Source organism: Mugil cephalus, chromosome 11, assembly GCF_022458985.1.
Source record: "Mugil cephalus isolate CIBA_MC_2020 chromosome 11, CIBA_Mcephalus_1.1, whole genome shotgun sequence".
Taxonomy (NCBI): Eukaryota; Metazoa; Chordata; class Actinopteri; order Mugiliformes; family Mugilidae; genus Mugil; species Mugil cephalus.
Genome location: NC_061780.1, coordinates 19,878,986 through 19,895,039, shown reverse-complemented (window position 1 = coordinate 19,895,039; position 16,054 = coordinate 19,878,986). Strand labels below are relative to the sequence as shown.

Sequence of the window (16,054 nt, the reverse complement as noted above, 5' to 3'; positions counted from 1 at the left end):
CTCGCCATCACACCATTTCTTGCATTCTAATGCATTCTCACATCTTTACAAAATCCCCCCCTTCCGCCACACGCCGTGGATGTGCTCGTTTTGCCGACTTACAAAACGTTATTTTGTGCACGTTTGACTTGTCCGGCGAGGAGGAGATGCGCGATAGATTCGGCATTTTGCATGATCTAATTTGCCTCTTTTACCACCGGGAGACAGTAAAAATGGACGAGTCGGGATATGCTTTTTTTTTTCTTTCTTTCTTTCTTGACGGTGCATCGTCCTCCTCTTCTGCTTTCAACAGGAGGCTGTCCGTCTGAGTGAAGGCTCTGTCGTCTGGATGGGAAAGGTAAATGTCTTTTTCTCTGTTCCTAAGCTACAACTGTCCTTCCAAGGCACTGTTGGTGCGTGGAGGGAGTGAGATTTGAACCGGTCTCTCCCCCTCCCTCCCCTCTCTGCCTCAGATGTAGCCTCGTTTCCAGGCTTTGAAGCAGTTTGGACCAGGCTGGGTTTTGTTGTCGGGGCAATTTCACCACAGCTCAAGACTCTCATGCTAACATTGTGATGTGACTGCAAACTCGATTCACACCCGTTTTCTGGATCATTAATCCACATCACCCTCATTTATTAGCGGCGAAGTATGAAAGGGTTTGATGCCTGTAATGGATGCAGTGGGAGTTTATTATGTTAAGGTGATAACCTGGTGTTGAGGCTTTGAGGCTAGGTTTAATGAACTGCGCGTAAAAGGAGAGAATACCATCACATAACGTATGGGTAACTACTGACAAACTGCTACAGAAGCAACATCTGCTAAAACCCTTCCACGCTCTAAAATGAAATAATGACCAGAGCCACACACCGCCACAGGTGTTTCCCATTTATGCCTGATTGGTCTCCTATGTTATGACTGGGTGGAAATGAAAATGCACATTTTCGTCATTAAAGGTAATTTTGACTTGGTAAAGTAGGGATTTCGCACCTGTAACTAATAACAGTAATGATTGCTGTGTTACATTCAAGTGCCCCAGTAAACTGTGGTGTTGATCAAGCATGCACGGAACATGTCACAACGAAAAGGAATGCTGCTACTTCCAATACTACTAGTTACACACCTTTCCTGCATAATGTGAGATGCCCTTACCCATATATTACGGATATATCGAAGCTTGGTCCAATGTCTGCTTATGTTCAAGTTTTTATTTAGTTGTAGGGGCCAGTAGTCTTGCAGTATACCGATGTTCTGAGGCCTCGCGATGTCTTCGCGGGACCATTTTCCCGTCAAAACTTTTTGAGGATTAGAACCTGTTAAAAATTGTTTTTAGGGTAAATTTTCCAGTTAGGTCATTGTTATGGTTCGGGTAAAGGGCCGGTGAATGCATTATGACCTCAAAAAGTAATTTCAAAGATAGAAACACACATTTGTGTATATGTGTCTGCATGTGAGTACCACCATTTCCAACTAGCCACCTAGCTGTAGCTTCTTAAAATTACTTCAGCCACTGTGTGAAGTCAAAAGTCAATGCTTGCTCATTTGGTCCTGTTCCAAATTATAGCTTCGGGAAGGTTATGGTATTCAGCGTGAGCTTAAAATAACTGGAAGAGCTGCTGATTCATTTGTGTGGTTTTGCTGTGGTTTGTAGTTCTCTTGAACCGTATGGCGTTGTTACTGTTGTAACAGCACCAGTCACAAGTTTTAGTGTAATCAGTCCAAACACTGAATTCATTACTTATAAGGGAGGTAACTGATAATTGTGGCTAATGTCACCTCTTTCACAAATAATCAATAACTGGTCACCACATCAGAAGCATCAGAGGTCATGGTAGTGATACCTTGCCCAAGATTTAATGAAATGTGCATTAATGTTTCTGTATTGATTTGAGACGGCGTTTGCAATTATTACTTTTGTTGCATTTAGTTTTGATTGTGTTTATTGATGACAATTAGTTTATTTTCTACTATATTTTCGAGTGGATGTTTTCTGAAGCAGCCATCCTCCATCCTCTCGGCACCAATTCCTTTCTAAAATGTCAGTAAACCAATAATATGGTGGTAACTTGTGATATGGCATTTAGCCCGTTAAAATTGTCCCGGTGTTCAAGCTTGACCTCAAACAACCGTTTTAAAAGTTTGGTCGGAGTGATAATCAGAGTATTGTACAATAATGTTATCCTATGACCAGTAGTTTGACCTCTGGAAATCTTGTACAATACCATTCACCATTAACTCCTCCTCTTTAAGGAGCATAGTCAGAGACCTGTAATGACTTTGCATAATGAGTTACATTCTTCTTTTTTTTTTTTCATTGGTTCTGCTTTCTAAAAGATCTCTGTATTGTGCAGGGCAGAGTGCTAGTCTCTTTTATCTCCAGAAAAAAACCCTCGTGGCTACAGTTTGATCAATTAAACTCCTGAAAGGACCCCCTCCCTTTCATTCCTCTGCCTGAGAGGAATATAAAGTTATCAGTCTTCCCAAGCGATATGAGGACGGAAATAAGTAGTTTGTCTATAAAAATGTCCAGGTACTTTATCAGCGTCCCAGTAGGCCCCGAGGCCCTGACACTGTTCAATGTGGCTCTCCTGTACACCAGTCTCTTGTTCTCTCTCCATTTCCTTCCTTTCTCCCTGTCTGTTTTGTGTCTGCCTGAAGCCTGCTCCTCAGTGGGTGCAGTGTGTGCTGCCGGTCCTGCGCCTCGGTGGGATTGACTGGGGCTTGAGCCCCGAGTGAGGTTATCGATTTCAATCAGCGGCTTGGGAAAGAGGAGCAGAATGATGCTGTAGACTTTAAACTGTGGTTGCTGCGTTGTTTGTTGTTTGGCGGGAAATGCTGCAGGAGGAGGCACTTTGATTTTGGTGAGAAGTCAGACAAAAGGAATTACATGTAGAAGGAGATATCTTCATCATCTGGTTTTGGGTTTTACTGCGTGTTAGTAGGTGAATTGCGGAAGTGGTTGAAAGCCACTCATATTTTTTTAATCATTATTATTTAATCTATCTACTGCTTCACACAGTCTTATAGACAATAAATACTCATCTGAGTATTTATTGTCATTCTAACATGTACAAGGAAAATGAGTGCAGTCCATTTAGTGCAAAACTTAAACATAATAAATTATAATATAAAAAATATACTAAGATGTGAAGGACAAACACACAGAGACAGCTACATGCAGAGTACTTTAAGGAATATGAATTAATTGTGATTTAGCAGCATTTAATAACTATTGGATGTAAACTATTTTCCAGGACAAAAAATAGTGATAGGGTGCTATGTAGTTAATTTAGCTTACAACAAAATTACTCTGATTGGTTGTAGGAATATGCAATTGCGTGCAGAATGTTTCTTCTCTGTCTTGGTTGAAACACGCCCCATAATGTGATCCCAGTGACTTGTTAACAGGCTCTTATTCGGACGCCATGTGGCTGCGTCAGCTACATGCTGACATGTTGAAATTGCTATTACTTTGTCCATTCAGCATCCCAAAACTCAAGCTACTGGAAACAAAACAAGACATTTTCATCTTTGACACGCTACAACCAGAGAAAGTTGAGCATTGTTTGCTAAAAACACAACTTCAATCAATCTGTCCATCACAATTCAAAATGGTTAATTTTCCACCCCTCAAATAATTGACTAATAAACCCTTAACTGCCTCTGTATTTAGATGCAGACTATTAGAATCTGTATGGACAGCAGAAATGCAGTACGCATGGGAAGCAACTGACTGAAAATCATGTTATATAATTGTTTTCGTAATTACATGGAAAATAAATGTATACACATACAAGATGACCAGGTTCACGGTTCAACCACAATTGTTGATGACATAATCTTTGGATGAGAGTTTCAACATTTAATATGCCTCAGCACTTCATTCTTCCAGTAATTCGCCAGGTGTTTGACTTTTCGATGCTGATAAAGAGCAAAGTGTCAACTTTTTCTTCCATCATTGTTCACACGAAAGTATGAGCGTAAAGACAGAGAGATAAAGTTCCTGTTTTGCTTAAAGAGGGAAGTTAGTTTACACAGTGAGTGCACTGCATTTTTTTTTCTTCTGCTCTCAGAAGCATTTGCATCAAGGCCAGGAGATTAAACGTGTGGGTTGGGAACTGGAGAGAGTGTGTAGTCTCGCTTGGGGCCCCCGGTGCCAGAGTTCTAGCTTTCATCGCACGGGGTGAAAGATTTCTCCTGGACGTTTCACTCTGTGTGGCTACAGGTGGGTGGTTCACATGCTGTAGGTGGCAGCCACAGCGGATTTCATGCAAAAGTACAGAGGAGGTGGCTGTGGGCAAATTGTTTCACAATTGCCAATGTTCAATACTCTGCGGTGAGATGCTGAATCCCACACGCTAGAAACTCATTTGTTTAGTTAGATGGTATTAGAAGTAATAATATTTAAAACCGTAGGTGTCTGTGTTATTCTGATACTGTATATGTAATGTTGAGTGGTGAAGAGTGAGTCTGTTCAGTGGGATAGTGCCGGTAAATACTTGCGTATCAGTTTGGATAGTGATGTCTGACATGGATAGCTTAAACTATTTGTCAATCAAATTAAGTTAGATAAAAGTATAATTTGATTGATTTCAAGCATAACTGACAAACATTTGGCTGGGCTAGCTACACAGATGAAATATTTCAACGTGCAAGGATGTAATCAGATTGTCTTTGGCTTTTGGACAGTTGGCGGAATAAAATTTGAATGGCAGTCTGAAAAGACATTTATTTCAATCATTTATTTAGTACAATAAACAGGAGATACACTGATAATATGTAATCATCTGTGTTTTTTTTCTGTTATGTGATTTTTATTCATGCCAGTCTTGTGAAAGGTATTTAGTATTGTCTCACGTTTTCCTCAAAATCCAATAACTTAACAGACTGCAGCAATGTGGGGCTAAGACAATGTGCTATGTGACAGACATAACAGAAAAATTAAATGCATTTTCAGAAAGACAGCTGATCCTTTTGTCCTCAATGTTCTTGTTAAAGGCTCCATGTTCAGTGCATTTCTGCTGGTGTTTGGCTGCCTGCTGCAGAGGAAACTACCGACCACAGAGGGGCATCGTGGGACCAACCGGCATGTCTTCTACGTAGTCCAAATGGATGGAGGCACGAGAGCTGCCATGGCTCTGGCCGAGCAGCACGGACTGGAGTTCATATACCAGGTCAGTGCATGTTTAAAAACCTCCGTTATTATCTCCACCTATGGGCCGGCAGTTTACATTTTCTAAATCCAGCTACCGAAGGGCTGTCTTCTCTTTTCTCTGTTAAAGATATCTGACTTTTATGAAATTTCAGCAGAATTTCTGAATATTTCATATCCAATCAAAGATGCATAGAGTTGGATTAACACAGAGACGCTAACAGATATATGAAAAGACGCCTATAGTACATCCTCCCAAAATGGCTCAGACATGCACATATATGGCCGCTTGTACATTTCCAAACTGTGTAAGCTGTGAAAAAGTCTTACATGAGGAGTGTAGACTCCAGTTGAAAGTCTTTGGAAATGATTGGGTCTTCACCTGTTTGCCTCAGTTTTAAACTGTCATGCTGAAATCTTTCCATTTGTCAGAAGACTAGATGTGATTTATCCACATCAATACTTTAAAGGTTACTTTGGCTGTTGAGTCTGAAAGAGTGTCAGTTGCCTCAAAAAAAAATGTTCAGCTTCACTGAAAATAGGAGCTTGGAGCAGGTCTTGGTTAGGTGCAATGCAAAAGTTTTTTGTAAGAGCGAGTTCAAAGAAGGGGTTTCAGGGTATAAGAGATTGTGAAATGAACTTTGTGTGATTCTCTTGGCTGTGACTCTCGAGGAAAGATTCACAGTCAGAAAGATTTAAAAATGCGATAAATTGATCTATCCTGCTGATGTTATATTCAGATTTTTAAGCAGCTGCATCTTTTATTTTATACGTTTTATTTTGAAATGTGAAGACTGATTAATCAACACTAATTCTTAGGGTATTAAACGGCTGCAGCATTGCTGGGGGTGATCAATAAAATGCGTTAAATGAACGATCAAATTGATGCTGATATGTAAAACAAATTTTACTTAAATTTTAATATGTCAGTGTATAATTGATCAGATACCGTAGCATGCAAAAAAAAAAGAGAACTCAGGAAAAGCAACATGACACTTTTTTTGTATTGGAGTCCCCATAAAAGGTTTCAGTTGCACAGTCGATTTGAAGTTATTGATATGTGAGACTGGTAGGAGCGTGTGTTGCCTGTGTTTTGACATTATTGATACGGGTTTAGGGGGAGTGTCCGCTGGCCTGGTGTGAGGCTGTGTGCAGCTCAGGCTCTGGGGAACGTAGACGCGAGCTCATTTCAACCTTGGCCCTGCTGCCTCTGCTGCCGCTGCCGCCGCCTGGTTCATGAATAAAACATCTCTTTGACCTTTATCAGGAGTGTATTGGACAGTCCACCCCCGTCTCTGTCTTCCTCTTTGCCTGTCTCTCTCTCATTGTCCCTCACATGTGCACACAAACACCTCTGCTTTCTCCTGCGTTGTGCTGTGCTGTTTTAGACTCTAATACCCGTCCCTTAAGGCTGTGACCAGTTTTAATCACAAACAAAATATCGAATGCCTTTTTTTTCCCCATTATGTAAACATCACTGTATTTCAACACATACACACTGCGCTGAAGCACAGTCTTGCAATTTGTGTAGCTTAGTTTATGTCTTCATTTTACATACATAAGAGGGTACAACAAGAATAAAGTCATCAGTAGGTTGGTGTAGTGTAATCCTATAGTGTGCCATTGTCAAGGTGTGCACAAAAGGAATGTTTGTAAGTTAATAACGTGTCCTACCCAGCAACACCGTGCTCAGAGAAGAACCTTATAACCGCCCCCCCCCCCCCCCCCCCACCACACCCACCACCACACCACCACCACCCCACCACCACACATACCCACATTCACGATCCCCTCAGGTCCAATCTGCTGACTGACTTCTTTTACCTGTCTGTCGCCAGAGGCTGATGCTAAATGTCACGGACACTAAATCGCCTTTGTTAAGTCAAACCTTTTCTAATTATGTCACCTGTGATTTGCGCCTTGCATGCAGCAAATATTGTGTATCAAGAAGAAGCATAGGCTTCACAATTTGCTGTGATATATATATATATATATATATTTATATATATTTATTTTTTTTCAAAACATTAAAGTGGAATGAGAAGTCTGACAAGCCCAATGCCAGCTTGGGAGGATTGTGATGTCTGCTGGCATTCCAGCGGTAATGCTGCATGAGTGGAATGGGAATCAAATGTCTCCACGCTGGCACTCAACATATTGTTGGTCTCTTTGATTTAGTGTACGGCATCCAGGAAAATGTCATCGCGTCTCTCCATTGTGCAGACTTGACATATCCATTTTGCAACTGTAAAATACAAAGAAAAAACAAAGCAAAATATCCGAGATGATGTCTTCATGCCACACGGGCAGATTCGCTGTGATGCATTGGAGTTGTTTTTTTGCAGGTTCCCGTTTAGTAGCGGATGCACCGAAGCCTTTCCCGTCGATATTTAGCGATAGAGTTCTGTCAACATAGAGATGTGGTCCTAAACTTTACACACATTAAAATATTTATGGTTTGTCAACAAACTAAACAGCAAATCAGCTCCTAATTCCCAATAAGATGAGACAAAGTGAAATGTAGCAAGTTGGAAATAAGTGATATGGCTTCAAAGACTCGTCTCGCACAATAGTGAGTCTTGTTTCCAAGCAAGGCTGTTGTGCTGTAATGCAACCACTACAATCCAGAAATAAAGAGCTGCTTTGACTACACAGGTAATGGCAACCATCACAGGTGCAGGATTTCACACACAGTGGCAAAGAAAAAAAAGAAGAGAAAAAAAAGAGAACCAGATCGTGATCTAAAATAGATGATTTTCTGTCTCGCTTTATGCTGGCGCAGAACAGCAGCGCAGAGACTTGATATTACACGCTGATAAAGCTTACAGGCTTTACTCATAATACAGCCGACCCCGGGTTTGAGTTGGATCACGTGATGCTGCATTGTTTACAGGTATTATTTCTTGCTTACTTAAGATTTTGCAAATCCGATTAAAGCCAGATTAGGTTTATGTTTTGCATTGCTTTTATTTTAGCTGAGATGACTGCTTCAGAAATTAAGTACCTTCATATTCCTTTGTGTGTGTGCGTGTCTGTGTGTGTGTGTGTGTGTGTGTGTGTGTGTGTGCGTGTGCAGCGACACTCCCACTAACAGGGTTTTTGTCTTGAACTCTGACTTCAGGAAGTCCCTGGTCTCCAACCAATGGTGAAAGACCTCCCAGATACCCCTTCTCTCCAGTGAGGTGGAATACTGCCGGCAGATTACCATATCATTACCATATCATTAGCATAACATTACTGTGGCACAGCTTTGCTCGCTGTCTGCAGACGTGCTATCAGCTCATCGAGAGATTCAATCCCCAATCCGCTCCATGCTTCCGCCCTCCGTCCCCTCTCCTCTCCCGTCTCCTCTCTTCTCCTCCCAGCCTCTGTACACTCGAGGTGTGTTTTCCATCTGAGTAAAGCAGATGTAATTGAGGTAGAGCACTGGATTTACCGGCTAAATGAAATCACACAAACGCTTCACGATCAGCCGGGGCCGCTGTCGTACACATTCGGAGAGCTCCTTCTGTGAAACCCCGTAGTGCTGCGCCCGATTCAGAATTTGTAATATCTTCTCAGAAATAGCCTCAGTCAGATACTAAGCTATGTCAAGCCTTACTCTGGCAGGATTAGTCCGGGCTATTATGACCAGGTGTAGGTAGATGTGTGTGTGTGTGTGTGTATGTGTGCGATGGCCGAAAGGGAAAAAAGGCCAACATGCCACCATCTTCTTCCTCGCCCCGTCCTCTCCCTTTTCTGTACCACAGGGCACCCAGGGGCGCCAAAAGGGACACCAATCCGCTAATGGTTGGGAGCGAGGGCCCATTCCATTAGTCAGGGGGCCCAGAGTTCATTGCTGCTCCTCAGCGTGAGGAGGGTGGAGGGAGCGAAATGGAAGCAGGTGTTGGCCGGGGGCAACACAGAGGGCAACGCTTGCACCAGTTGCATGCTGGGAAATGCAGCGCTTTTTTATTTTTTTTTTTTGTCTCCCTCATCTCCACCACTTCTCTGGCTATTTCTATTTCCTCATGCAAGTACAGAAGCACACACCATGTGCACACACACTCACACACACACTGATTCCCTATCACTCGCTTTTGTTCCCAATTTCATTCATTCCAGTAAGCTTTTCTCCATTTTCCTTATCTCTTTCTTTCTCTCTCTCGGCCTCACACACTCATTCACTCGCGCCTATCTCCATCTCTTTCATTTTCGCTCTCTCCCTTTGCTTACAGCCCCACCCCTCCCCGTCCCCTCCCCTCCCCTCACTCCATCTTCGCACACACCTCACTCTCATTTGTAAATGGAGAGAGGACTTGACTGAGAAATACTGTATGTGGAGAAGATGTGGTTTCCCTCCCAGGTGGGAAGCTCTGGCGGGAGATGATGAAGGCGGAGAGGTTGAAGACGAGGAAGAAGAAGAAGGGAGTGAGAAGGAGGAGGAGAACAGACATAATGCAACCACTCCCTCTCTTTCTCGTCTTCTCTCTCTGTGGGCTTAGATGATGTATGGCTGCAAAGGCCACATGTTGGCCGTGTGATGGATTAAAGCACTTTGTAGGAAAATTACTGAGAGCGCCTCGGCACATCCGAGTCTAGCCCTTAATAAAACTCTCTTCAATATTGAAATGGAGAGAGAGAGGGGGCAAATACAGAGAGATAAAGAAGATAAAGGACGATGGTGGACGAGAGCAAGAAGAGCTGCTAGACGCTTACAAACACAGTACTCTTCTAGGTGATACGGAATATTGAGGAATCTTATAAAATTGTGTTAATAATGTGTTAGTTTAGAATGGAATCATGAGGTGAGATAAGTGAAACTGGATCATTAGAAGCCTTGTGAGTTTGTTTTTTTGACGTGTTTGTTAGTTATTGGTGCAGTTGAGTGTGCAGTGTACTATATTTTCCCTTTTCAGAATAAGAAGCTGTGAAAGTAGAAGACACCACGGGTTCCAGCGTGATGCCACTGTGTCCATTGATTTGCGAATAGCAGACACAGTGGATATGTTGTCATCCAAAATTTGCTTAATTTCACCAAAAACACCAAATATGTTTGTGTTTCCAGGAACTGAAATGTGTCTAATGGGAAACTGTTGTATTGCTAATAAAAGGCTGCTGTTATTGCTTTGCCATCACAGTGCGGTTTACATACTGGCCAGATGTTTCTGGCCTTTGGAGTTCTTTTTCGTCACTTATATCACATTCCAACACTTTTTGATTAGTGCACTGCAGATTAAATGGTAGCTTGAACTACCAAAATGCAGTCCAAATTGTAATAAAGCTGATTTATTACTCTTTAAAACTTACACTAAATGGTTGCTGATGGCAGCTCAACCTTAAACTAATTGCGTTATACTTTAAAAACCCATGAACGCCTCTTATTTCTCACTTTTAAATGGACTACAGAACCCCTCACAGCCTCCCCCCTCTCCATCATTGCGGCTCCTGCCAATACTGTAACCAACAAGGCTTAACTGCTCACCCCATTTAGCCCCTAGCATCCCCCTCCATCACCCAGCCCTCCTCCCATCTCTCTTCTCTGCTTTTCCATCGTGGAGGCTGTGGAGGCCACAGCCCCTGTAGGGCTGTTAGTGTACACACCAGCTGCTGTTTTCTCCATAGGGTGGACTGCCTCACGTGGATCTCCCACACTGCTTCAGTGACTCTTGATGTCTGTGTTTGTTTTTGTTTATCCTTCATGCTTTTTCCTTCCATCCCTTACTCCATTTCTGTTTTTCTCTCGTCTTTGTGTTTGTCTGTCGGAGGCGGTCAGCGGTGCATGCAGCTCTGGTGCATGCTTCAGTCCTGAGAAGACTTGAGGTCCATTTCTGCTGCATGCATCAGGCTCATAGTGGTGTTTATTTTAGTTTAACAATACAATAGGCATATTGCATCTTTTTCTAATTATTATTTTCTTTTTGCCTGGAATCAGTTGTAGGTCAAAGCTTGTGTTAACTCCAACATGTTTAGTTCCAGGTCCTATAAATACATTTGTAATTGGGTTATTGTAGTAATTACAGTAATTACATTGACTGACTCTGTATGTGGTAGAGGTGTTGTAGTGTGAGTCCTTGTGTTTCTCACACTCTGTGTCTGCATAGAAAGCATAGCAAGAACAATGTAGAGCAGTTAGAGGCCAGTCCCTGGAGATACGCACAAAATAGACTTTACTAGAAATAGAAAGCCTTTATGCAATGTTTCTAAAACCTAGGATTTATTAAAATGTGAGCGTGTCTGTTCGACGCAGCCCGAGATATTTGACTGATAAACTGAAACAGGAGTTTACACATTAATACAAAGCCGTATGTACCACCTCAAACATCCTTAAACATCTGCCCCAGGACAAATGTAAATCCAGTATTTATACTTACATTATGTTTTAATCTCCATCAACTCCTAAGAGAAATTGTTTCTTAAATTGTAAAATGGACAGCTCTATTTCCCAGCTAGTCTCCTGTTTGGTCTTGTGCACTGAGCTGCACTGAGTTTATCAGAATTTTTGAACTGAATGATGCTGGAAACAAGTTTGATGTCAGTCAAAGTGGTGAAGCTGCAGGTCCTTGAAAAAAGAGATAGAGGCTGAAACACTCAAATGAGGAACTGTGTAGTATTTCACATTTTGCATAGTCACATTCGCATAGTTACATTCAAACATTAATGTTATCGTCCTTCTTTTGTACTAATAATAAAAATAGACAAGAGGTAAAAGGGGGAATTTAGTTTTGCATATTAATGGTTTTTGTGTATTAGTGTTAAAAAAGTAATCTGTTATATAATTTATTTATATCATATATATAATTTACTATGTATTAAATAATTTTTCATAACACTATATTTGGGATGGGAAGGTAATTATTATTATTATTATTATTATTATTATTTGTTTATTTTTTATTTTTTTTCAAGGACCTGCAGCTCTTGGTGGTGGTGCTAAATTCTTGGCTTGTTTGTTGAAGGACTTTTTCCAGTGGCCTGTTGTTAAGTCTTACTGTGGCAGGATTAGTCCAGAGTAATGTTAATTTTCTCTAATAATGTTATTGAAAGGTCACTACTTTGTTCTAAAATTGAGTTGGCCTCTTGCTGATTGTTCCATCCAGACATCAGCAATGTACCAGGCTTTAACTCGGCTAATTTGTGGTAGACATTGTCATTCATTCTGGTATCATATGAAGTAAGTAATTAATACTTTATTTTTATTCAAGTATTTGCTCTCAGCTTTAAGTACATCAGTGCTACAGTAGATACACAGACAGGCAGAGGAGGACGGCGTTGCCTTCAGCAAATATCATTCAGAAAGGTGAAAAAGAACTGTGTGAATCTGGGCTTCATAGTCATTGGCTTCATATCGCTGAGCTATTTAATCGTACAGCGTAGCAGAAAACAAAAGACAAACAAAGTAAAATATGTATTAAAAAACAGGGTTTAATGATCAAAACACAGCCAGTACACCACAATACCTACAGCTGTTGAGCTTGGTGTTGCCTTAAATCCACTGGTTGCTTTCAGGTGTCATTTTGAATTTTAACATTGAGGCCTTTAATTTTTCATTTCATTTCAAAAACTTTCCAAGAATCAAAATCTAGACATCAAGATAAATATGGGCTAGTACTAGTAGTAATAACAGATTGACTGAACACAACAAAAAATACTGCCTCACATGATGGGAAAAAGTACAATTGTACCATAAAGGAGACCATTTTAACGAAGTTTTTCAGTAAAGTAAAAATTGGCACATCAAAAAACTCACCCGAATAGAATCATTTGGTTCATTTTCAGTATTAAATAATAAATGAGGACATTCTGAAAGAGTTTTATTTGAGCTTTTCGTGTCGTTTTCTTTGTCAAGTGTTGCAGCTGAAGGAACATCCTGCAGCCGTCTGAGAGTTATTTTACTTATTTTTGAGAGTTATTTATTTGGAGGGTGGGCCCAGTTCCCGTATGTAACAGAAAAGCTGCAGCGCACATGCTTGTGTTTCCTGTCTTGAGTAATAACGCTTTATCTTTTGATCATCTAGTGGCATAGAGTATTCACACTACTGTAACTTTGCTCATTATGTCTCAACATGGCAACACGGTAGCCAACAGGGCGGTAGCTGTCCTCTCTAATGCTTGTTAAAATAAATAAACACAATGACATTCAAATACAGTTCTTTAATTCTTCCGGTTTCAAACTCTGTTATTTCTGCAGCAGTAGTCTGGTTTGCACCTCATCTTCTGTGGTGTGGGCAAACTTTTACTTTGAATTACTTGTTACTTGCGTTGTTGCACACTCTCCCTGTGTGTGTAGAAGTTATTTGGAGGCTGTAAACCAAACACAGAGTAGTACTCAAGTCTTTCCACTATACACCGTTTTTAGGCTGCAGATACAGAAGTCTGACAGGATGATTCCTTCTCCTACAGGTGAACTTAAATAAACATCCATCCTGATGCGAATCCTTTCAACACTTCTCCCACTGCAAATTATAGGTTTCTTTTGTGTTTCTTTTTGTGGGACGGATGTCATTTTATTTTTCTTCACACATCAGTGCCATGGTCTGTGGTTCACTGGATAGATTCAGTTAAAATAAACTGACATTTAAATAAACTGACATTATATGGGAGTTTGATTTGATGCTCAAGTAATTTCTCCATTTTCGTTACATTTTCTTTATTTATACTTATTTTTTCTTCTACCTGTACAAAACTAAACTTAAATAAATAAACTTTAGATTCTTAGGATATATTCTTAATCATCAAAGTTTAATCAGTTGTAAATGGCGACTACTTATCAGTGAACTTACATATTTATATGTCTGCTTTAGATAAAATGCACACTTGAGACATAATTTTTAAAGTCATCTCTCATAAACGTCTGTCGTTGCTCAGGGTTTTTTTTTTTTTCTTTCCAGCAACGCAGTCAGTTTCAATCATTATTCTGTGAAGGCTTTACGGTACTGTCATGCTAATCTCCCATTCATCTGTGGACTAAGGTCGCGCATTGGAGAGTTTCCGCAACGGAGAACTTGAGAAGAGCCTGTTGAATAGTCCTGTCTGCCAGCGTTCACCTCTGTCTAGAGTCTGAAGATCTAGTTAAATGGTGGAGTTGTCCTCAGTCTGAGAAGAGGGGGACAGGTCAGGGATCTGTTGATCCATGCGTCCTGTGTCGGAGTTTCAATCTTAATATCACTCTCTTCAAGGAGTTTGAAGTAGATCGTGCTCGTCTGAGCGTGGGTTGTCTGCATTTTAACTCTTTGTACAGATTGTCATTCTTCAGAACGTCAGAGTCCTCATATTAGACAAAGAGAACCCAATCAAACGAGTGGAAGAAACACTGTATATTTGCATATCTATTTCTTTGTTCATCATCTGCGATGTGCAAAAGTAAGTACACTTCTAGGATTGCAAGTTAATTAGTGAGTTCCAAGGCCAGATTAAAGTCCATCTGTTCACAAGTGTTTCCAATCACCATGATAGGACTGAGGTGTAACTTGGCGTCCTGTTTTGTTTAAAAATCAGGTATTTGTCACAGTCTATGATGGCATGGGCGAATGAGCTTTCTGAGGACCTCATCAAGCTGGAAAATGTTACAAAACGATCTCTAACGAATTTAGAATCCACAAACCCGCAGTCAGACGGACTCTGAAAAAGCTTATTAGATTTAAGATGATTGTAACTTTCCAGGGGAGTGGTCCACCAACAAACATCATTCCAAAAGCAAGATGCATAATGGTGTGAGAGGTTGCAAAGGAACCCAGGGTAACTTCTAAGCAACGGGCCTCTCTCACGTTGGCTAATGTTAATGTTCTTGAATCCACTACCAGGAGAACACTGAACAACCATGGTATGCATGGCAAGGACAAAGCCACTGCTCTCCAAAAACAACATTTCTGGCTGTCTGCAGTTTGAAAACACCATGTGAGCAAGCCAGCAGACTGCTGGAAAAATGTTTTGTGGGAAGATGAGACCAAAGTAGAATAGTTTAGTTTAAATGAGAGGCGTCATGTTTGGAGATGAAGCGACACTGCGTTCCAGCATCCGAACCTCGTCCCGTCTGTGAAACTTGGGGGTGGTAATGTCCTTTTTTTGGGCCTGTTTTGCTGCATCTGGGCCAGGACAGCTTGCCATTATTATTATTGATGGGCCGATGAATTCTGAATTATATTCAGCGCATTCTATAAGAAAATGTCAGGACGAAACTAGGTCACGTTGCGAGACAACGTCAACACAAGTTGTTCTAAACAAGAATGATTAAAAGAAAAACAGAATTAAAGTTTTGGAATCACCAAGTCACAGTTCTGACTGCAGTACGATAGAAATTTTGTGGAAGGGCCTGAAGCAAGCAAGAACTGAAACGGTTGTTTAATGAGGAATGTGCTAAAATTCCTCTACGCTGCTACACACAAGAGGCTCACACCAGATACTGAAAACACATGAGTCCACATACTCACAGATGTACAAATCATTCATTTTATTGAATAAATAATTGCACAAGCAGAATGTTGCTGTTTAATTTGTTGATTATTTTTGTCTGCTTTGACGACTTAATGTTTTAAGCCTTTTTTTTACGCACAAATGTTGAGAATTCTGAGGGTTGCAAATACGTTCTATATACATTACTAATATAGCTCATATTAGTCTAACTGTTTGGCATTTTCCATGAAAGTTTTGTGCATTTCTGAAACCAGCTCACATTGATAGGGATCCTACAGCAGTAAAATGCATGTTGATGGAAAACTGAGAACTTTTTCAGCTCTATGACGGTTTTTATTTGACTGCCTGTTAAAAGGGTGTTTGGTCATTTGTCTAGTTGAAGCTCTGACAGTCTTTACCTTTTATTGTACAGGGTATTTCTCTGCCTAATTTTTTTGTTTGATCAGATGTCCAAAAATGATGTAGAGATGAAAAATAAAATTCATACCTGTACTTAATGAAAAAAGGAAACACACACGGAGAGACATAACCAG

The 16,054-nt window shown here is 40.7% G+C and overlaps 1 protein-coding gene across 1 annotated transcript in view; it reads left to right on the top strand.

The window, feature by feature from the left end:
- The first annotated feature begins 196 nt into the window (after window positions 1-196).
- The window catches only part of LOC125015863 (furin-like protease kpc-1), a 165,806-nt gene continuing 149,948 nt past the window's right edge, over window positions 197-16,054 (top strand). The window contains exons 1-2 of the mRNA XM_047597882.1: window positions 197-337; window positions 4,976-5,151. Of these exons, the coding sequence (XP_047453838.1) occupies window positions 4,981-5,151 (171 nt within the window). The 5' untranslated portion in view covers window positions 197-337; window positions 4,976-4,980. The remainder of the gene's footprint in view (window positions 338-4,975; window positions 5,152-16,054) is intronic.